Below are 24,628 nucleotides of genomic sequence, written 5' to 3' on the forward strand. Positions count from 1 at the left end.
CAAGACTGAAAAAGCAGTTTCTGCTCTTGCACTCCTCTTTAATAGAAACTGCTGTATTTTAAGCCAAAACAACTGTTGTGTTTGACAGAACAACATGTCTATATGCTGCCATAGCAGATTCATGGCACATTAAGTCCCCGAACTATTTTTAATGTGTCCGATTTACCCTGGAAATCCCCGTTTACAGACGCCGCGCAACCACTTTTGTTTCAACTCAGCCATAAAACGAAGGTAATTAATTATATTTATTATTCACAATGTTTGCCATTTTTAGCTTAGAATCATTCATTGATGTCTAATATTTTGTTTAAAAAAAAAAAAAAAAAACTTTAAAAAATGATTCCCACGCATATTTTAAACTTTTAAACAAATTACGTCACAATGAAAGAAATGGTGTCTGTAAAAAAGTCACGGATATCTACCTCATAACTATCTCTTAATTGTATTTTTTTTCTTACTGTCGCATTTTCGCCGATATGTTAGATGATAAATAATCGATCCAAACAAAGAAAATTTTTTAAAAAATGTTTAAAAGGGTAAATATATGAAAAAGGACATCTCGACCACTCCTTGAAGTCTGCGATTTCTGCATCAGGACCCTTATTATATTACCATGTTTCACCCATAAAATCCCCCCCAAAATCCAGCTGTGGCCATTCACAGCTGTGTCTTGACACTCAGTGATACATGCTACTTGGAGTTTTTGGTTCGAAACAATGTAAGTACGCGATAATATCTCAATAAAGTCATGGCGTCTGTAATTCTGCTCTCGCATGCTCTCACCTCCAGATAGGGTTTTTTATGTTTAATTTTTTTTTTTTTTTTAAATGCCCTCCTGTTCAAAAATTTTTTTTCCCACAGAAAATTGAGATTTTTAAGCTTTCCAATGATGTCTCACACGTGCATATCGGAAAGTTTTAAAATTTGGCCAAATTGGGGGTCTCAGAGTGGAACTTCAAGTCACCTAAGTGTTTTCCGCCATATACAGTTATCCTTCACTTATCGCTGTTAATGGGAACCATAACCGACTGTGTGAAGTGAAAAAACGTGGAGTATTGTACCGCTCCCAAATTCTCTCCTCACTCCTAAACCTTTCACCCTCCAAACTATCCACAACTATCTACACCCACATTTTGAATGCAGCTAGAGGTGTTTAAGTACTGTAGCGAGCTGTCAAACCAAAAGTTAAAATCTAAAGCACTCCCTGTAGCAATCACGTGGTACAGCTGGCCGGCGAGGCTTCAGACGACATCGTTTTTGGAACCTCCCATAAATGAAGCGAGCCTCGGCACGCGCTTCGCGGAAACATCCCTTCATTACTCGACGCACGCTTCGATAACTCGGCGCACCTCATTACATCACTACTTTTGGCCCATTGTGTTGTAAATTGGTTCATTACTCAAAGCTTCATTTGTCAGGAATTTGGGGGTCATCTACTGGTGCGTTGGTTGTACTGTCGGCTGTAGCCATATAAAAAGTTGACGCTACAAATGTGCATGAAACTGTTCAAACGTGAACAAAATACAGCAATGTTCAACTTGAACATGCTGTATTTTGTACTCTATTGTTATTCACAATTAGTTCTATTTGGCTTTGATTTTGTATGTCCTTTTCTGTATGTTAACCACAGAACAGCCAAACATTCCTCCTGGAATATTTTTTTCTATTTCTAAATAAAACTGAAGCAAAGTTCATTTTTTATGTTGCTTTTCCTACATCTATCCTACCAGTATGTCCGGGTTCAATCTATCAATGTTCAATGTTAAAACACGAAGAATGACAGCATTAAACAAACAATGAAGTTAGGCTAGGTTCATACCGCAGGTTTAATGCACAAATCCGATTTTTTTCGTGTTTTTCTGTCTCATCAAAGTGGATGTTTTCAAATCCGATCTAGGTCACTTTCAAAGTATGTGGTTTTAAATCCGATTTGGGCCACATGCGTCAAGGTCTATACTCTCAAGTCTCCCAAAACAGAATTGATGCAACAATTACGTCACCAAAGCGTTAGAGAGGCAGGGAGGACAGCAGGGATGGAGTTGTGCATTACAATTAGTGCATACTGTAGCTTGAGCATAGCTTTTAAGCAGGAGGCGGGCTTGACCACGTCATAAAAAAATAAAATGGAAAAAAAGACTAAACTTGAGAATGCTTGGCTTTCTTTCTGTACAGCAAATTAATATATTTTAATATTGATTCCAGGGCCGATAGTCGGGGCAAACTGACCGTATGTGTGTGCGTCATGCACACCATAGAAACTCTGATTATATGCGTAAACGGGGCTTATTTATGTCTGTTATTTGTGTCTTTCCTTACCGGCTGATCTGCTCTGTTGATTCCAACCAGGAAAAGCGACTCTGCAATGAAGAGGCTGATGCAAAGGTTCTTATGGATGGTATTGCGGTCGCTTTGCAGTCCGCGGAAAAAGCAGAAGGTGAAGATGCAAATGAGCAAACAGACCAGGGACAGGAGGATGCCCACCCAGGTGATTACATCCAAGAGCAGGTCGTGAATACTGTCTGCTTTCTGTGAAAAATAGAAGATAAAACCACAAATATGATATATTTTACCAGAATATGAAAAAGTGACATGAAATGACCCTCCCTGCCGTGAAAGATGGCAGTCTGGCTGTGTGTCATTGAGCGTTCAGAGTCGGGGCGTTACACAGCGTTGCACAGGTGTTCCTGCTCTATCTATCAGTGTCCTGCAAGCTGGCAAGCTGATTTGTGTTCAACACAAAAGCGGTGTGATCGATATACTGCTCAAAACCTCACGCTGCATTCACATACGGCCGCCAAGTAAGCGTGCCCTGACACTGACCTCTCTTTGAAATGAAAAAAATTGTCCTTTGGCTGAGAGGGCATGAGTCCATATGGATGACGGCATATTTATATAATAGAAAACACGGTGCTAAAACGACGTATGTCACAAAGTGTAGGAGAGATGTAACTCCGCTTGTTTATGGTTTTTTAAATAAACAAGAAAACTCTTGGCCATCTCATTTTTGGGAAAGAATATGAATAGAAATGTTGAATTTGATGGCTTTATTGATATGAAGCCATTTACTAAATAAAAAGTGTCTGCAGTCTCTTTGCAATTATATCCGTGTGTCTGTTGGTTTCTCTACCCGTTTTTTGTGTACCATGCAGTTGCCTTAAGAATCAGGACTGTATTGTACATAGCTAGATTGAAAAATAGGTTAAAATATGTTTGCTTTTTGAAATAATAACAATGGTAACATCAGATTAAGATCAGGATATCTTATGAATTTTTCAAGCCCGTTGTAAAACTTTCCAAAGTATGATAACTAAGTATTGGAGTCTAGAGAGTTGTAAATCCATTTGCCAGATGTTGTGGACCCAACTCCTCATTTTTAAGATGTGTTACTGCAGCTATTTGCCTGCATATCAAATTGTGTCATGATTCTTTCCAGAATCTTGCTTGCCAGTCCCAACCCAAGTGAACCGCCTACCTTGACCTCGACATGGGCCATAAGCACGGCAAAGCTGGTGAGGTGAGTGCAGGAGCAGCTGGTGTGGGTACGATTGGTGTTTAACAGTCGACAGTCCTGCGTAGACCAAAACCCTGTCATGGTGCGCTTGGAGTAGCTCCAGAAGGAACAGTTAGGATTGAAGTTCTCTTCGGAATGCTGAAAAGAGGAATGGGAGGCAAGGTAAATTTATTTGTTTAGCGTAATTCAAAGTGCTTTCCATCACATACAATCAAAAACACATTAAATTATCAAGACTGTAAATAGAAAGGGAACCAACAGATGAATGAAAAGCAAAAGTCGTATAACTTGACATTTGAATTATATGGGCAGTTCTGAACAAGCTGTGGTAAACGGTAGCGTTTTTCTTCTTCAAGTGTGATGTTGTTCAAAGTAGGCGATCATGTCCCTCCACACACCCTAGCATATTTAGCCCTGATTTAAAGGAGCTAACAGGAACATACTTCAGAGCTTCAAGTTAACTTCCAGAGGTGAGGAACATAGTAACTGAATGCTGCCTCACCTTGCTCAGTTCTTGTTCTTGGAACACATAACAGATCGGTTCCTGATGACCTTAGGGGTCTAGATGCTTCCTAGGGGTCAGCTCAAATCAAGCATGTATTTTGGTCCAAGGCCATTGAGTTTTTTGTTGAACAGCAGTAGTATATCTTTTGACTTACAGGAAACCAATGTTATATGGTCCAGTTTCCTTGTGTTTGTAAGGATTCTGTGCTAGCTGCAGCTTCTTTATTGATTTTCTAAGACCTGTAAAAATAGCATTACAAGAGTCCAATATACTTGTTAGGACAAAAGTCCATAAATCTGGCAAATTTTTTTTGGGTGGTAATGGGCAGATTTAGTGATGAACTGTAGATGGCTGTTGAATTTTAGTTCTAAATCGTGGGGAAACTGAATTGTAGAGTTGTGTGCCGTTTGCATAAGTATTAAAGGAGAAGTTGTAACTAGAGATGTCCCGATCAATCGGGTCCGATCACGTCATTTTCAAAGTATCGGAATCGGCAAAAAAATATCGGCCATGCCTTTTTTTTTAATATGTATATATATTTTAATTAAATCGTTTTGTAATTGTATTTAACGTTACAGACATAATATGTTACACTCATCCAGTCTTTAGGTTTAATGTCGGATTATCAAAATTATCCCGATGACGGCGGCAAATAGTTAATTGAATAATGTATCACGTTAAATTATTTAAGGATATTAATATCTGCGCTGCACGACCATTTCACTCATTGTCACGCTCAATCTGATGTGATGCCATTTTGTCTAGTACAGAGATAATAGGCAGCACTTTATGAGTAGAGAGAAATGTGGCAGCCTTTGGACCCAGTCCTCTTTTGACTCACACCTTGCAAACCCACTTCCTATGATTAGTACTGTCATGGGAAACAATATGGGGTAGCTAAGTGGCAATTGATATTTGTCTTTAATTCTTAATTTATTTTCCAAAGCAGAGATGATATATCCATTGTTAGCACGACTCACAGTCATGGTTTTACTTCCCCATCATGGTTCAATTTTCCCATCATGCCTTGGGGCATGCTGCACTGCAGTATCATTTACTGAAAGCTCAACAAATATACTAGATGGCAGTATTTAGTCACAATACACAAAGTCCCAAGTCTTTCTATCCGTGGATCCCTCTAACAGAAAGAATGTTAATAATGTAAATGCCATCTTGAGGATTTATTGTCGTAATAAACAAATACAGTACTTATGTTCTGTATGTTGAATGTATATATTCGTCCGAGTTTTATTCATTTTTTTCTTAATGCATTGCCAAAATGTATATGATCGGGTAAAATTATTGGGAAGGATTGGAATTGAATCGGGAGCCAAAAAAAGCAATCGAATCGGGAAATATCGGGATCGGCAGATACTCAAACTAAAACGATCGGGATCGGATCGGGAGCAAAAAAAAAAACATGATCGGAACAACCCTAGTTGTAACGTTCCATAATATGACCTAAGGGAAGCATATAGATGTTGAACAGAAGGAGAGGTGGGTAGTAATGCATTACAATTACTCAGTTACATTTACTTAGTTCTTCTATGAGTAGTTATATTGAGCCTTACATTTTACTTTTACTTGAATAGATTAGTGAAGAAGAAACGCTACTCTTACTCCGCTACTTTGGGCTACACTAGTTGTTACATTATTACTCTTTATTCTACATATGAGATTTTACATTTTTTTTGCCAGAGATGATGCCAACAATGGCTCTACCAGTTTCACTAATGAGACGTCGCAACAATAATCACATGACTCCTTTACACCAATCGGACATAAGCTTCTATGATCACGCTGGCCCGTTCAATCACATGGCATCTTTAAAGCACCGTAAAAAATTAAGTATTTGACGTAGAGCACTGTCGTCAACATGTCTCGAAAGTGCTGATTTTGACCTCACTCCACTCCAGTTTTTATTTGTCACCGATTGACCACGGAAAACCGGAAATATGATCCTTTTAATTTCATAATAGGAAATGTTTTCTCCTCCATAGGGCACTCTTACTCTTTCGCCAAACGATGCTTCATTTTTGTATTTTTTTCTCTCGTCTGAATTCACTGATTTTTTTTCTTTGGCTTAATGTTGTTATGTACTGGGGTTATAGTACAGTATAATAATAACAGTTCAAATAGATAACTTTGTGCTGAGAAAAAAAACATGTTTGAAAAAAAAAAAAATCAAACATTGTAGGCAGTTACTCACAATGTTACTCATTACTTGAGTATTCTTTTCACCAAACACCTTTTTTGTACTTGAGCAATTTTTTGGGATGACTACTTTTACTTTTATTTGAGTAATATTATTTTGAAGTAACGCTACTCTTATTTGAGTTTTTATTTTTTGGCTACTCTACCCACCTCTGAACAGAAGTGGTCGGAGAATGGACCCTTGAGGACCCCCACGTATGAATTTAGTTCGTTCAGATTCATGGTTTCCGACTGACACAAAGAAATCCCTATTTTGTATATGAGATTCATGGTTTCCGACTGACACAAAGAAATCCATATTTTGTATATGAGATTTGAACCACTGAAACTGTCAGTTAGCCCTACCCACTGTTCCAGTCTGCAGAGTAGTATGTTACAATCAACTGTGTCGTAAGCGGCACTAAAATCTAACAACACCAGAAAAGATTATTCGCCTGTGGCATTGTTGCGATGCATGTCATTTCGGACTTTGATGAGTAGATTTAAAGATGGGGCAAAAAATGTGAGGCAAGGATGGAGATGGGGATAGAAACATTGTATTGTGTATGAAAATATTTAAAGGCTTTGAGGAAACAATCATAATGTGGTTTAACGATTAGAGGCAGCCAAAGTGACAAGAATGCAATGAACAGAAGGGACTGAAATCACAGCAACAACTGTTGTGTCAAGAGGTGGAAAGGAAAAGAGTGTGTTTATGTGTGAGATTGTAAGTGAAGGAATCAGTGTTACTCTTCAAATGAGCAGCCAAAACACAGTTCTTTTACTGCCCAAAAACATATTCACAGGCTTGATGAGAGACAACAGCAAAATAATCTAATTTGGTAACCTTTAAACTCTTTGGGGATGAAAACTGAAAATGGATATAATTTGTATATTTTTATCAAGAGAGCATCACCTGCCTCCCACAAAAAACGTTTTTCACATTCTAAGTTTCAAACCTTGGACAACATGTACCTTATAGATCCGCCACACTGATACAGTCATGTATTATACTGAGACATAAAATTATCAGTAGGATTTTCCAGGAATTGAAGCAGTCTGACACTGCCTGCAAGTCACGAAGTAAAATAACATACTAAGTATGGCTATCATCCGATAATAAAGATAACGAAATTGTCATGGTCTGATTTGTGTTCTTTTATCTCCAGATAACTAAAAATTACAAATGATTGCTCATTAAAAATTCAAACCACACCTAAGCATCAAATTATTTATTACACTATGTATGTGACACAGGTTTTTAAATAAAATTAATCATGTTCAAATAATAGGGTTGGCCCTAATAAAACAGTTAACAAAGTGTTTAAAAAGTTCTAAACCAGTCAACATGAGAGGCTTAATTGACTCAAAGGGACTACTACAATGACATTTTAAGGCCTATTAAAGAGTATATAAATGTGAGACATCATAAAGGGACTGACAATTTTAAGTACTAATGTGTTTCAGAGAGTTTTAAATCACAAATAAGACCCCAGACCCTTGTTATTACAGATTACTTGTTGAGTATTATGTTGGGATTAGCTTGCCAAAGCAATACAATTCTTGTGGATAAAAGTATTGGGTCAAACAAGAACTTAAAAGTGGGGCTCATTTTTACTGTATGACAATAAAAGAAAACTAATAATTTTCAAAGTTACATTAATTACTTGTATATGAAAGTTCAAGCACCCCTATTAAACTACAATACCCTCATGATACGAGCACAATCTGTTCCATGACCAAGCTCGTAATAAGAATGTGCTCATATCTTGAAGGTATTTTCATCATAAGAAATAGTGGTACCTCTACATATGAAGTTAATTCATTCCAGGACCTTGCTTGTAAGTCGAAATGGTTGTCGAGCAGTATTTTCCCATATGAATACAATTTAATTCTACTAATTCATTCCACAGCCAAAAAACCTACACTAAATCCTTAATACTGCTGGTACTATAACAAATGGCAATTACACAGAGCAAAACAAATAAAGTATAAATAAATAATCTGTAATTGTAATCAAAGGCTACTGTACCAAATAATCGGAATACTAATACAGTATAATATTATTGATAATAATTCCTGTAATAATGTAACGAATCGGGTTCTAATATGGCGGATGTGTTTTGTGTGCTGTACCTGAACGCAGTGTGTGGCTGACGTGAAAGACTAAAGGCGTCAGATAAGATAGGTGCGGTAGATATTTTACCATCTCTTTTAATGTTCTCTTGTTGTTGGCGTCAACTGTGGCAGACAGTAGGCGTGTTGCGTTGCACAAGTTCTGAAATAAATTATTTAAAAACCTGACAAAGCTGGCAATTTCTTTGGCGATGTTATCACAATAATAATTGTCAACTTAACTTATAAAGACTCGAGAATGGAGGTCGGAGGAGGACAGTCTACGTCTGTATTGTCGAGCCAGTTCATGGACGTGCACACCACGCTCATAGTTTTCTATCATTTCCATCTTCATTTCAATGGAAAGCGTCACCTTTTTCCTTTTTTCACCGCCATCATCTTGAAACCTAAAATTTTACCTCGGATGTCGAAAACATCATGTGTCGAAGCGATTCTATGTCGAGGTACCACTGTAATTGAATTCAAGTTAATAAGTGCAACATTTGCCATGACCGCCCATGTTAACACTAAATAATAATTCAAGGCATTATTTTTGGAACTAAATAATCTGAAAAAGAAATTAAAAGTATTAAATGTTATTTTTATACAACCTTTTACCAGATTGTATTACTTGAACGCTTATACTATAGGCCTACTACTAAAAAGATCACTAACACTCACTTTTTTCATGTTTTCTTATTTTTTTCTTTGATTCAATTCCAAGCATTCTTTTTCTCACCACTGTCTTTAGTCACCATTTTCCTAGGAGACATAGTTAATGTTCACTTGTAAGCACAAAGGATTGGAATGCACTTCAATACAAAATTTGACAACGAGGATGAGCAAGAGGTGGGTAGATAGGGGATTCTGCTGACGTGAGATGCTCGTATCTCCCCTAGCGGGACGCAGGGATAGTTGGTAAGACAAAGCAAGAGAGAGCTTGCATGCCACCTGGTGCGATGCACATTTTTTCTTGTGAGGATGCTCGTATCATGAATAAACAACTCATGAGGGAGATGTTCATACCTTGAGGGGCCACAGCACAATGTTTTTGTAATATAACAACAACAATAATAAAAATTACATTTTGAAATCGTACTATATACAGGGTGTCCGTAAAAAATGTATACACCTTTTTGCACTTGCTAACATGTACGGTGAAAATAAGTATTTAGTCAACCACTAATTGTACAGGTTCTCCTACTTGAAATTATTAGAGAGGCCTGTAATTGTCAACATGGGTAAACTTCAACCATGAGAGACAGAATGTGGAGAAAAAAAAAACTGAGAATCACATTGTTTGAGTTTTAAAGAATTTATTTCCAAATTATGGTGGCAAATAAGTATTTGGTCAATACCAAAAGTTCATCTCAATACTTTGTTATGTACCCTTTGTTGGCAATAATGGAGGCCAAACGTTTTCTGTAACTCTTCACAAGCTTTTCACACACTGTTGCTGGTATTTTGGCGCATTCCTCCATGCAGATCTCCTCTAGAGCAGTGATGTTTTGGGCCTGTCCTTGGGCAACACGGACTTTCAACTCCCTCCACAGATTTTCTACGGGATTGAGATCTGGAGACTGGCTAGGCCACTCCAGGACCTTAAAATGCTTCTTACGAAGCCACTCCTTTGTTGCCCTGGCTTTGTGTTTGGGATCATTGTCATGCTAAAAGACCCAGCCAAGTCTCATCTTCGATGCCCTTGCCGATGGAAGGAGATTTTCAATCAAAATCTCTCGATACATGGCCCCATTCATTCTTTCCTTTACACAGATCAGTCGTCCTGGTCCCTTTGCAGAAAAACAGCCCCAAAGCATGATGTTTCCACCCCAATGCTTCACAGTGGGTAGGGTGCAATTCAGTATTCTTTTTCCTCCAAAAACGAGAACCTGTATTTCTACCAAAAAGTTGTATTTTGGTTTCATCTGACCATAACACATTCTCCCAGTCCTCTTCTGCATCCAAATGCTCTCTAGCAAACCGCAGACGGGCCTGGACGTGTACTTTCTTCAGCAGGGGGACACGCCTGGCAGTGCAGGATTTGAGTCCCTGGCGGCGCATTGTGTTACTGATAGTAGTCTATGTTACTGTGGTCCCAGGTCTCTGTAGGTCATGCACTAGGTCCCCGTGTGATTCTGGGATTTTTGCTCCCCGTTCTTGTTATCATTTTGACACCACAGGGTGAGGAGGGAGTTGAAAGTCCGTTTTGCCAAACGACAGCCCCAAAACATCACTGCTCTAGTGGAGATCTGCATGAAGGAATGGGCCAAAATACCAGCAACAATGTGTGAAAAGCTTGTGAAGAGTTACAGAAAATGTATGGCCGCCGTTATTGCCAAAAAAGGGTACATAACAAAGTATTGAGATGAACTTTTGGTATTGACCAAATACTTATTTTCCACCATGATTTGCTAATAAATTCTTTAAAAATCAAACAATGTGATTTTCTGAGGTTTTTCTCCACATTCTGTCTCTCATGGTTGAGGTTTACCCATGTTGACAATTACAGGCCTCTCTAATAGTTTCAAGTGGGAGAACTTGAACAATTAGTGGTTGACTAAATACTTATTTGCCCCACTGTACATAACAGGTTGAGATGTGGAATGTATTTTCATACTTCTATAATTTTACCAATGAATTTGTTTTCTTTAGTTAGTTTAGTCTGGCTGCCTCCATTGATTCAATGGGTTTAATCTGCAAAGACAACAATAGACACTTTAGTTATAAACTGGTAAATAAGGGAATTATTTTTAACGAAACTCTGTAAATGTACACATATTAATACTAGGGCTGTCAAACGATTAAAATTTTTAATCGAGTTAATCACAGCTTAAAAATTAATTAATCGTACTAATCAAATCAAACCATCTCTAAAAATATGCCATATTTTTCTGTAAATTATTGTTGGAATGGAAAGATAAGACACAAGACGGCTATATACATATAACATACATATATAAGTACATAAGTACTGTATTTGTTTATTATAACAATAAATACACAAGATGGCATTAACATTATTAACATTCTTTCTGTTAGTGATTGAAATACACCACAAGGTGTCAATGGCGAGTTTTAAATTAACTTAGAAATCAAGCCAAATAATGTGTTTTGTCCCTCGACTGACGCCGTAGTTCCCTGTTTAGGTTCATGCATTGTACCTCACGGTCATTTGAGTGCTGGCTTCACAACGTTCGAGACCTCTGATAATTTGTATATTGTGACTAAATATTGCCATCTAGTGTATTTGTTGAACTAAAGGAAATGTTTCAATAGAGTTTGACCAAAGTCTGAGTAAGTTTTATGTGTATTTTGCATAACTATTTTGATTGGGAATGCCACTTCTCTTTGCACTGTTGTTTAATTGTGTGAGAATAGGGCCGCATTAATATAGATTGAAGTGCCTTTCTTTTTGTGAACATTTTTTTTTTTTTTTTGAGAGATGATTTTTGTTATGCTTTCACTAAATGATACTTATGTTTGTTTGAAGGAGTTGCCGAAGCTTATGCCAATAAACGGCGCGGTTCAATGAATGCCTGTGTCCACTTGCCTTTTGTAATATTCTGATACAAAATTATCCGAGGCACCCTGAAATGCACTCGGCGCCAATGCTGTTTACTCACATGATGCAGGATTGAGTTAGAGTTACGGCCTGCCGAGAGCCGTAAGCTGTGTTAATGTTGAAGTTGAATGTGCTAATAAAGAAACAAAGTGGCAGCACGTAGCGTGTGGTATACTTTTGTTAAGAAAAAGCACCTTTCTCTGCCTCTTAGCTCTCAAGTGCGTCATTGTAATCTGTTTGAGGCAATGCATGAGCGGGTCATTCCGCGCATACGTTAAATGCGTCAAATATTTTAACGTGATTAATTGAAAAAATTAATTACCGCCCGTTAACGCGATAAATTTGACAGCACTAATTAATACAGTATATACACACTGCAGTGTTACTATCTGTGAGGTGGGCCTTATTCACCTGGAGATGCTTGACTGTGAAGATGACGGGTTCCGACAGGTAAACCTTGTTGCTTTCCTTGTTGATGGAAGCCGTGATGACTGGTGAATTGACAATGACCGAATAGTTGGGGTAGACTGCATTGCTGCTCAGTCTGACACTGGCATTCTCAGTGGAAAGATAGGAACCCAGGTTCCTGTATAGGACAAAGGCCATCCTGATCTCACCTGTTGGAAGACAACACAGAGTTGAGCGGGATGGCATCTTACATGACTTAGCGTGAGAGATTTGTCGGTGTAAGAATTGGAGAGTTTCATGTTACCGTTTCTGCCGTGCTGTTTGAGAGTGCTTGCTGACAGCTGGATGGAGTTTCCGTGTAGTTCAGACTGAGGGAATGTCAAATCGGTGAGGCTCCCATCCGTGCTTAGCCTGGCCACTTCCAGTTCTGGAACACATACACACAAACATACACATTAACACACCCTCAAGTCAAGTCATTGCACAGCGCATTACATCAGGTTTGTTTTGTAGGCTCTTGTACAAACCATGTTTTCTCACTAACTGGCTCACAGACCTTGTTCCTCAAGCAATTCTCAATCATGTTGTACGACTAAAAATATCTGACAACCATTAAAGCGAAGTCCATTATGTTTTAAAAACTCAACTGGCAACAATCTCTACAGGTAGCTAATCCTTATTATGTGGGAATCTAATTTGGCTGCCGGGGTTTGTAAGCACATCCTTGATTAGAGCTGTGTAATGTAATAGATAAAGTTTCTAATTAACAACTAATTAAACCTTTGGTGTATCACTATCTTGGGTTTTGTAGCGATTTGGTGATTTAGACATTGCTTTCAATGAGGAAACGGCTCGCACATCAAATAAACCACACAAGGACATACTATATTAGATGAAAAGAAGAAGGGTGTTAGCGGTTAAGAGTGAGAGGGGTAGGTCAAAGTGAGGCATTGAAAGAAGCTGAAAAGAAGAAAGAATGGGAATAAAAGGGTGGTAGGAAATGGGGTAACTTATGTGTCATTTGTGTACTGTAGATAAAACTGATAAATGGCCTGCTCTCTCACACCAACTTAATCAGTAATGGTTTAGTATAAATTACAGCAGCACATTTACTTTGAACAAGTGAACACACTATACTGGACTACTACTACTATACTATACTACCACACTATGCCTGTAACTTTAGAAAAGGCTTTAAAAAAATCTAATTTACTACGTGAGACTTAAAAGGGATGCTTCACAGCAAAATAATATTTGGGCAGTGTAAGAATTTTGATTATCCACCATAAAACCACACAATCAAATAAAACTAATGTAGACAGTGTATATTTATCTGCTATTCTATATACGACACTTCCATTTTCAATTGTTTAAATGCACCCAAATTTCAAACAACCTTATCTTGATAGTTTTGAACCTTTCTGTATATAAAGAGTTGTGCTCTATACCAGAAGTCTTTTCATACATACAGTTGTGTTAATTATTCAAGCAACATTGCACATCAGTGTTGTAATATAATATTTATTATTATGTTATTCACAATCAGATCAAGCTAGATTCAACAATTGCATCTGTCTATATTGCATTTAAGTCCCTATTTAATGTTTATGAATGATTTAAAAAAACAAAAAAAAATGCTGGCTAACTATACACTAGTGTGGGTTAAATAAGTTTGAACCCAACTGTACTAAAAACTATTGAAAAAAGTCTGCTTGCTGTTAGGGCTGGGCATCGAGCATTGAGCATCGATGGGACCCGGTTCTAACACTCCAGTTCTCGTGGAACCGTTCGAATTTTAAAAATTTCGATTCCATGTTTCGATGCCTGGCTGCCGAGTGGAAAAAAAATGCTGCCGAAAACCACAAAGAAGAAGCCACAAGAAGCTCGTGCTTGTACATGCAACTTTATTACAACCATGGACAAGGTGCAGCGGCGCTCAAAAGTTTGGCTTAACTTTACAAAAAAAAAAAAAAAAAAAACAACAAAAAAGACCAGTCAGCTCAGTGCAACATTTGCAACACAACTATATCATGCAAAGGTGGCTGCACGACCAGCTTCATGGAATATAGCTTAAGTGCCAAGGGCAAAGCTAGCCGAGTGCTACGTAGTTGACACACTGCGCCATCAGAACAAGGTAATTAAAACAATACATTATGTCTGTCTTCTGCAGTTCCCGCGATCCGACCTCGTATTAAGCAGTAGATGATGGATGGATGAATGGAAAATAGTATGAGAATATGTCGTATTATTATGTCGGCCTATAGTCGATATCCTGTATATAGAACTAGATGCAAAATGACAGATTCGGCGGCGTTTGAACATATCAAGAGAAATAGATGCAAAATGACAGACTCGATGACGGTAGTAAACAGCTGCCATTTTAAAGCAGTCGACGCCTCCGGTAAAATCAACAGTATTAAAAGAATTATTGTTTTGGAATCTGTTGTGTTGCTTATTTAGAAAGAAGCAGCCGTATGAAGCATTCAATTACTTTTTTTAATGAACTCGTAGCTGTGAAAACATCGCATCACATAGCATCTTAGCCAGAGGCTCTCATCTCTTCTTCTTCGCATTATACATACAAACTCTTACAGCGCCACTCACTGGCCTAAGTTGTACTGTAACAACATAAACATTGCATGTGTCTGTAAACACAATAGAATTGGTTCTACAAATAAGTATATTAACTTTTTTATTTTGACTCATCTACATCAAATTATAATCAATAGAAGAATTTATACAAAGGCTTCATCGTAGCTCCAAGCTACACGTATGGCAAAAGAATATGAGTAAATGTTTTCTCCGTGAGCTTTTGAAAAATAAACATCGTTGTGAAAGTACACTCCTGTGAAAAGAAACTTCATTATATTCGGTGAAAGAATGATATTTATACACAGGTTAAAAATAACCCTGTGAGAAGTTCATTTAATTTATATATTTCATATTAATTGTATTAATAATAATAAATGATAATAATAATAATGTTACATTCATATAAATAATAATAATATTATATTTTATATTTATTTAATTTTAAAAAATCGAGAAGTAAAGACATTATTATAATCTGATACATTTTTAAACTATAGATTTTATGACCATGCTGTTTTTTTTTTTTTTTTACCCTACCTTTTAAAAGAATCGGAATCGAGAATCGTTTGGAACTGTAATTGAAACATGGAACCGGAATCGTTCAATTTCAAACTATGCCCAATCCTACTTGCTGTTGAGTTGCATTGCAATAGACATCGATCATTATATACTATCTAACTTCAACTAAGGAAGCATGTCAATAAATTTTAGACGACTCAAGGGGGAGCCCAGCATCTTTGTTTTCTTGCATTGACGTTAACAAGAAGATCAAGCTATATACCGATCTAAGCAGGATATCAAAAGCATACGTTCATGACAATCCTCTTCTTAAGAAACACACTAATTAATTATTATCACACATGTGCATAATTATGCTGCTGTTATCCCTTGAAATCACTCTTCAGCTATCACAAATTATTTGTTCATCCATCTATTACTGAAGTGTAAATAGTCACATATTCAGTAATGTCATATGCCTCTTGGGCTTCTTTGAGATATGTCGTTCCTGTTGCATGCTTCCATGAAAAGACTGAGACGGGGAGAATGTAGGAAGAGGAAGTAGAGGAGCATGATGAAAAGTGCGATCAGGCCAGTTATGAATAAAAAGAAGAGATAATCGTGGCGAATCTGCCCACTGGATTAGCTGGGAGGGAAGATTAAAAGCACAAAAAAGAGAAATGAGCACACAACAAGATTATTTCCTGTTTTTAGTTCTTTGGAGACGAGCTAGCCTGCATTCTGGTGTGTACTTAGCAGCATGTAGGGAAAAGAAAATGGCAGTTCATGGCAGTGAAACATATTTCAACTAAAGAGGGGAAGAAGTAGTGTTAGAATCACATTAGGTTAATAGCTGTGATTTCATTGCCTAGTGATGTGAAAGAAAAACTCTCAGAGCATCATGTGACATTCTACCACTGCCATCAGCCTCAAGCACACACTCACAGTCGTCTTTTCTAGTCATCTCGGGCTTAATTTCCTTCCTACTCCTCCTTTTCACCCCTGATCGTGTAACAAACAAAGAGTGAGTGTTTGCGCCGTCCGGGGGGTGTTGGTTGATGTGATGTGCAGGCAACGTAAGATCACACAAGGGTAGAGAGGAGGAGGATAAAAGCAAGAATGACACTTGATACTGTGGGTGCAAATTAAATGAATGCAGATACACAAACTACAAATCACCCTGTCCTGTTCCTGTGAAGCTATTGCTGATTAGCAAGAAGAAAAGTCACCTTATGTGACGCCATTTGAAATTTAAGTACAATTTACGGAATCTCAACCTCTTAGATATTCTTTAAAAATTTTATAGGTATTTCTGAGTGTATATACTGTATGCATGTACATACTGTATACAACACCAATATGTATGAAGTTGGGACACCGTCAAACAAATAAAATATCCGAACGCAGTGATCTGAAAATCATGATCAACGAATCTTAAATTCAATAAGCTACAAAGATATTATATGTAATATATATATATATATATATATATATATTTTTTTTTTTAAATAATCATCAACTTAGAATTTTATGGCTTTAATATGTTACAAAATAGCAGATGGCAAAATAACAGAGAATATTGAGGAATGCTCATCAAGCACTTGTTTGGAACCTCACAGAGGTGAACAGGCTAGCTGGAAACAGGTGGGTGCCATGACCAGGAATATAAGGCAAGGCAAGGCAAGGCAAATTTATTTATATAGCACAATTCAACACAAGGCAATTCAAAGTGCTTTACATCACATGAAGATCATAAAAATCACATTTAAATCAATACAACGTAGAAACGAAGACAAAAGATCGCATTTAATCACAGAATAAAAATAAATAAATAAAATAAAAATAAAACAAAAACTACTACTAATAATAATAATTGAAATCAGCAATGGAGATAAAAACAAGAGGAATAGAAAGCAGGCAGATTGAAATATATAGACAGTTATAGATATGCAGTGCTAAACAAAAGCGTTTTTAGCCCTGATTTAAAAGAGCTAACAGTTTGAGCATACTTCAGATGTTCGGGTAACTTGTTCCAGAGGTGAGGAGCATAATAACTAAATGCTGCCTCACCCTGCTTGGTTCTTGTTCTTGGAACATGCAGAAGACCGGTTCCAGACGACCTTAGGGGTCTAGATGTCTCATAGGACTCTAACAAGTCAAGCATGTATTTTGGTCCAAGGCCATTAAGTGTTTTGTAGACGAGCAGTAGTATTTTATAGTCTATCCTTTGACTTACTGGAGGCCAGTGTAGCGATTTCAAAACTGGTGTAATGTGGTCCAGCTTCCTTGTATTTGTGAGGACTCTGGCTGCAGCATTCTGTACCAGCTTCAACTTCCTGACTGATTTTTTATCAAGACCTGTAAATATACCGTTGCAATAGTCCAATCTGCTGAAAATGAATGCATGCATACGTTTTTCCATGTCTTGTTGAGTCAGAAGCCCCTTAATTCTGGTTATATTTTTTAGGTGGTAATAAGCGGATTTAGTGACGGACTTTAAATGGCTATCAAATTTTAGGTCTGAGTCAATAATTACGCCAAGGTTTCTGACTTGATTTGTAGCTGTGACATTGTGCTAAGTTGGCTGCTTATCTTTGACCTTTCCTTTTTTGGCCCAAAAATGATCACCTCTGTCTTCTGCACATTTAACTGGAGAAAATTCTGGCACATCCATTCATTGATTTGATGAATGCATTTGCTCAGGGTGACTAAGGGACTATAATCATGTGGGGACACAGAAATGTACAGTTGTGTGTCATCTGCATAGGCGTGATAGGAGATGTCATACTGTTCCATTATCTGAGCTAACGGAAGCATATAGATGTTAAATAAGAGTGGTCCAAGAATTGACCCTTGAGGGACTCCACACGTGAATTTGGTTCGTTCTGACTGATGGTTTCCGATTGACACAAAGAAATCCCTATCATGTAAATAGGATGTGAACCACTGAAGAATAGTGTCAGTAAGCCCTACCCACTGTTCCAATCTGCTGAGTAGTATGTTGTGATCAACCGTGTCAAATGCGGCGCTGAGATCCAATAGTAGCAGAACAGATGATTTGCCTGCATCGGTATTCCGACGAATATCATTTAGGACTTTGATAAGCGCAGTCTCGGTGCTGTGTTGTGGTCGAAATCCAGACTGAAATGAGTTAAAAAGATTGTTTTGCATCATATAATTCTGGATCTGTTCGAACACAACCCTTTCGATAATTTTCCCCAGGAATGTCAGATTTGATATTGGCCTGTAATTACTAATGGTTGAGGCATCCAGATTAGGTTTTTTTAGGAGAGGTTTTATTACTGCAGTTTTTAAAGTCTGAGGAAACTCTCCTGTTTGGAGAGAAGTATTTATAAGGAGTTTCCCTGAATTGCTCAGTCATTCACAAGCAATAATGGGGTTGAGGTTCACCTTTTTTTTTTTTTTTTTTTTTTGAACAAGTGCATGAAAAAATAGTGGAACAGTTTAGGGAAAATGTTCTCCAACATACCAATGCAAGCATTTTAGGGATTTCATCATCCACATTTTATAATATCCTCAAAAGGTCAGAAAATTTCGAGGAATTACTGCTTCAAAGCAGCAAGGCCGATAAGTCATACTGAATGCCCGTGATCTTTGTGCCCTAAACCGCACTGCACAAAAAAATAGGAATGCTACTGAAAAGGAAATCACAAAATGGGCTCAGCAATACTTCCAGAAACCATTGTCTGTGAACACAATCCCCCATGCCATCCGCCGTTGCTGGATGAAACTCTACAGTCCAAAGAAGGTCTTCTAAACGGGAAATAGAAGCTGGGCCAGGAATCATTTAAAATGAGGACGACTGGCTAAAATTCACTTGAAATTTAGTGGGCTCTTGCCCGTTTGTCTCACCTAGACAAAGCCCAAATAACATAAAACATATAGATACGAAAGATGATGTATTTTGGGGGTTGGGGGCTGTAACTTGGCAGCACGGCTTGATGGCGAAGTAAACAAGGAAGCTGCAATTGTGCCAGGCGAAAAGCCAATGAGACAGAATGCTGACTTCTTAAATTACTGTTCAAGGCATGCCAGAAAGTAAGACTTCTAGGTGACGTTGTCTTAGCCCCTTTTTAAATCCGCCCTAAAAATCCAGGTAAAATGGGGCAAATAAGTATTTAGTCAACCAGTAATTGTGCAAGTTCTCCCACTTGAAAATATTAGAGAGGCCTGTAATTGTCAACATGGGTAAACCTCAAACATGAGAGACAGAATGTGGGAGTAAAACCCAGAAAATCACATTGTTTGATTTTTAAAGAATTTATTTGCATATCATGGTGGAAAATAAGTATTTAGTCAATACCAAAAGTTCATCTCAATACTTTGTTATGTACCCTTTTTGGTAATAACGGAGGCCAACCATTTTCTGTAACTCTTCACAAGCTTTTCACACACTGCTGTTGGTATTTTGGCCCATTCCTCCATGCAGATCTCCTCTAGAGCAGTGAGGTTTTGGGGCTGCCGTTAGGCAACACGGACTTTCAACTCCCTCCACAGATTTTCTATGGGGTTGAGATCTGGAGACTGGCTAGGTCACTCCAGGACCTTGAAATAATTCTTACAAAGCAACTCCTTTGTTGCCCTGGCTGTGTGTTTGGGATCATTGTCATGCCGAAAGACCCAGCCACGTCTCATCTTCAATGCCCTTGCTGATGGAAGAAGATTGGCCCCATTCATTCTTTCCTTTACACAGATCAGTCGTCCTGGTCCCTTTGCAGAAAACAGCCCCAAAGCATGATGTTTCCACCCCCATGCTTCACAGTGGGTATGGTGTTCTTCAGATGCAATTCAGTATTCTTTCTCCTCCAAACACGAGAACCTGTGTTTCTACCAAAAAGTTCTATTTTGGTTTCATCTGACCATAACCCATTCTCCCAGTCCTCTTTTGGATCATCCAAATGCTCTCTTGCTAACCGCAGATGCGGACATGTACTTTCTTCAGCAGGGGGACATGTCTGGCAGTGCAGGATTGGAGTCCCTGGCAGCGCATTGTGTTACTGATAGCAGCCTTTGTTACTGATGTCCCAACTCTCTGTAGGTCCTCCACTAGGTCCCCTGTGTAGTTCTGGGATTTTTGCTCACCGTTCTTGTTATCGTTTTGACGCCACGGGGTGAGATCTTGCATGGAGCCCCAGATCGAGGGAGATTATCTGTGGTCTTGTATGTCTTCCATTTTCTAATAATTGCTCCCACAGTTGATTTCTTTACACCAAGCGTTTTACCTATTGCAGATTCAGTCTTCCCAGCCTGGTGCAGGTCTACAATGTTGTCTCTGGTGTCCTTCGACAGCTCTTTGGTCTTGGCCATAGTGGAGTTTGGAGCGTGACTGACTGAGATTGTGGACAGGTGTCTTTTATACCGATAATGAGTTAATACAGGTGCCATTAATACAGGTAACGAGTGGAGCCTTGTTAGACCTCATTAGAAGAAGTCAGACCTCTTTGACAGCCAGAAATCTTGCTTGTTTGTAAGTAACCAAATACTTATTTTCCACTCTAATTTGGAAATAAATTTAAAAATCAAACAATGTGATTTTCTGTTTTTTTTTTTTCCACATTCTGTCTCTCATGGTTGAGGTTTACCCATGTTGACAATTCCAGGTCTCTCTAATGAATGAATGAATGAATGAATGAAATATTTATTGTCATCATCATCTTTTCAAGTAGGAGAACTTGCACAATTGGTGAATGACTAAATACTTATTTGCCCCACTGTAGCTTTGACCAAGAAAATAGTTTAATGCTATAACTCAGAAATTCAGCACTCAATTGTTCACAGCATGTGCACGTTTTCAGCACTCTTCAAATATATTTTATGTATTTTGAAACAAATCACCAAAATGACTGGAGTGGTAAACAGAATTCATAAAATAGAAGAGAGTAAGACTGTTTACAGATGAATATATTTAGCTGCTTTTTGGAATTTCCCATAAATGATTGGATAAATAAGACTCACAGGAGAGATAAAACTGAACAGCCACTGATAAAGAAACATGAATGAAGGAATGAGGAAAATGAATACTGTAAATTAATATGCTGTTAATATACTGTACTTTTGAAAGCAGTGCTGATTATATCATTGCAGATAACATTGGTTGAAAAAAATCAGTTCAGAGCCAGTTGTGGGCTGAATATTATGTATCCATCCATGTACGGTATTTGCTTATGTGTATTGGGGGCATCTTTGTGTGAGACTGTATAACATTCAGAATTGGACTCTCTCACATAGACATATAACACTAATATATACTGTACACTAAACCTAACATATGCACAGGGTTCGTACACCTCTTTAATTGACAAATTCAAGCACTTTTTGACTTTCAAGACCATTTTCCCAGTACCATTTGAAACAATATCCCACTGCCCCCCCATCATTCGAAAATATAATATAGTGCCTTCTCACACTAGGCTTGTGAAACATCTCCAAAAATGTTCTACGACCCGGAGGCTCGAGAGATTTAAAAAGTGCCGATTTTGAAACCCCATGGGAGGGTGCTTTCCAGGCGGCAGTGAGCGTTTTGAGGCAAACTCTGAACAAATTCTACAGCAGAGGTGCTGGCATAGTCATGGTTTTCTGTTCGGTGGCCGGAGACACACGTCATGGCCGATGAGACCTTGATAAATGCGCTTTATTGGAAGTTTGGCACACTCAAAAAATGGGTCTCAAGTCTCAAATTGCCAAGCTAAATCAGATCTAGATGTACGTTTGTGTGGAACTGTTGTTCACAACAAAAACATAAAAAGAAACCTATTCCGTTCTCGCCGAAACTAGTAAAGTTCTTTACGAGGAAATTACAATCTCTCCGACTACTTGATATAAGACTGGCTGTTTTCTAGTGCAACAAGGGGAGTCGATCGAGAGCCAGGCATGTGGGCCAAGTCCTAGCGGCGATGAAGCTGAGTGAAGTGGCTCCCAGCCGGATTAAATGGCGACTGGCAGAGGGAGAAAATGTGACAAAAAGAGGAAGTGGTTATGCGATAAAAATATTGTACTAAAACACAGAAAATGCATGTGTATGCATTTTAATACAACTTTATTTGTATACCGTTTGCTTGATTTAACTCCAAACTACTCACGCACGGGTTCAAATGCAATGTACTCGATGTGACGCGGGACATCAAGGGAAAGCAACTTCAGAACGAGCGTGTAGCAGCGATTGAACAAATTTATTTTATTTTCCTTCATTTAATAATTTATGTAATTAGACACAGGGTGCCAATGATTTTTCGTAAAATCCAAGCATTTTCAAGTATTCCATGGACCCATACGTACCCTGTCTGTACTATTTAAGTTTAGCTAACAAGCATGAATGGGATTCAGCCTTAAATATACAGTGGCTCCATAATCCAAATGGAAAGCAGCTGAGAACTAAAGAGTACACATGAAATCTTCTGCAGTGTGTGGTTGAGCGGGGACCAAACCCTACATCAAGTAATCCTGTCATTTTTCAAGGACTACCATTGCATGGACTCTTTTTGGAGTTTTCACTCGACCAAATTTCAGCTTTCTTTTCTCTGCAGCCGACTGATCAGAATGATGGAATCAGTGAGACGCTATGAGGAGAAATGATTGAAGAGCTGAAGGCAGAGGAGAGAAGGTGGTGTGCATACGGCTTTCATAACCACAAGTAGTTTTGTTTTTCTTTGCCTAGAATAATGTACATGCATACGCGTGTGTGTGTTGTGTATGAAAAAACAGGTGCCTTTGACAAATTCATTCTCTGCTTTGGAAGCCTCAAGGTCGTTTTTTCCTTTGTGTTGTGTTCACTCAGCAAAGGTCTCAGTGGAGTCAAAGCTTCTCATTGAAGCTCTTCATCCTGCCTTGTCTTTGACAGTTACACGTATTCGCAGTGTAACACGTGCGCGTGCATCGCGAATCTTGCACGTGTCGTTATTTTGGGCAAATGTATTAACTACTGTGAAAAGCAATTAAAAATCTTTATTAAAGATTTTCTTTGATTCTGCAGCTCAGAGCGTAGGTATCAAAGTGACAAGTATCGTTAAACAACTTCTCTATCTTTTCAATTTGTGCTCTAATAATGTTAACACATTTCAATATTGGATTTAATTGCATTGAGCACCTCAGTTGTTTTCTTTTTATATATAGGCTACATCAGTGAAGCAGTGGAATACTTGCTTTCAGCATGGAAAATCATTATTTGCTACTTCTACTAACTAAATCACATCTTGGCGAGACAGTACAAAGATTTGAGAGTGTGTTTATCCTCAAGGTATTTTATTGTTTCATGCTATCATTATGAGCTGGAACAGCATGATGTTATTTTAGAAACTGTTTAGTTGTAAGGACACTGGAGGCCAAATGATTATGATGAGGAAATTACAAGTGAGTAAATGTCGACAATCTAGTTACCCTGTAACGTTTTTGTTTAGTTGTGTAAAACGTCTGTTGAAAAGAAAAATATGAAAAACACTATTTTATAGCACTTAAACAGTTAATGTTATGTTGGTAAAATTGTGCTCAGTATGATGTTGCGAGGGAGTGAATTTCAAGTTAAAAAGTGTTGATGGACAAAGTGAAATAACTCATTGTGCAAAGAGTCAAGACTTAGGCTGGTTGTCTACTCAAACAAGGACTGGTCGACTAATCGATTATATCATTTAAGTTTTGTTATTTTGCTGCTGTTGTCTACTCCCTGTTTGTGGCTCTCAACACAGACTGACTCACTTCTCCATTGCACAGCCCCAACCTTCACCTAATTCAATCATATTCAGATACCTTTATGACGTCGCAGACGGTTATAACAGCACTTTACGCAGCACAACTGTTGATTGCTACTCGCTATCAAATACAATAATGGTGTGTAACATATTATAGCAAACCAGCAGCTATGTTTCATGGGTCGTTGCAATAGTTTTAAAAAGATCCAACCGTCTGGGAGGCCCTGAAAACAGTTGTAATTTGTGATTGAATGAATCTACTGAAAGAAGAGATTTTCAAATGTCTGATGTCTGCGAGATGAGGATCACTAGTTATAAAAATGCTCATTGAATGCTTTTCACTGGCACATTGCTTATTTTTTAATAAAGACTATTGATCAACCTGTACAGCATTCGTTTATTGATTGTCTTTTCACTGTCACTCGAAGATCTTTGGATGAATTTGGTTCTAAATTTGTGAACTGAAGTATCAAATATTGCCACACACTGAAACCTACTTTTCCAGTTTGTGGTTCAAATCTGCCATTTCAAGATTAAGCGAT

The 24,628-nt window shown here is 38.0% G+C and overlaps 1 protein-coding gene across 14 annotated transcripts in view; it reads right to left on the minus strand.

Moving 5' to 3' along the window:
* Positions 1 to 24,628, minus strand: part of adgrl3.1 (adhesion G protein-coupled receptor L3.1) — a 301,163-nt gene that overhangs the window by 51,978 nt on the left and 224,557 nt on the right. For all 14 annotated transcript variants that reach the window (XM_057843335.1, XM_057843334.1, XM_057843322.1 and 11 more), the window contains 4 exons: positions 12,599 to 12,721; positions 12,298 to 12,503; positions 3,473 to 3,649; positions 2,317 to 2,526 (listed from right to left, as the gene is read on the minus strand). In XM_057843335.1, the coding sequence (XP_057699318.1) occupies positions 2,317 to 2,526; positions 3,473 to 3,649; positions 12,298 to 12,503; positions 12,599 to 12,721 (716 nt within the window). The remainder of the gene's footprint in view (positions 1 to 2,316; positions 2,527 to 3,472; positions 3,650 to 12,297; positions 12,504 to 12,598; positions 12,722 to 24,628) is intronic.

This window comes from Corythoichthys intestinalis, chromosome 8, assembly GCF_030265065.1.
Source record: "Corythoichthys intestinalis isolate RoL2023-P3 chromosome 8, ASM3026506v1, whole genome shotgun sequence".
Taxonomy (NCBI): domain Eukaryota; kingdom Metazoa; phylum Chordata; class Actinopteri; order Syngnathiformes; family Syngnathidae; genus Corythoichthys; species Corythoichthys intestinalis.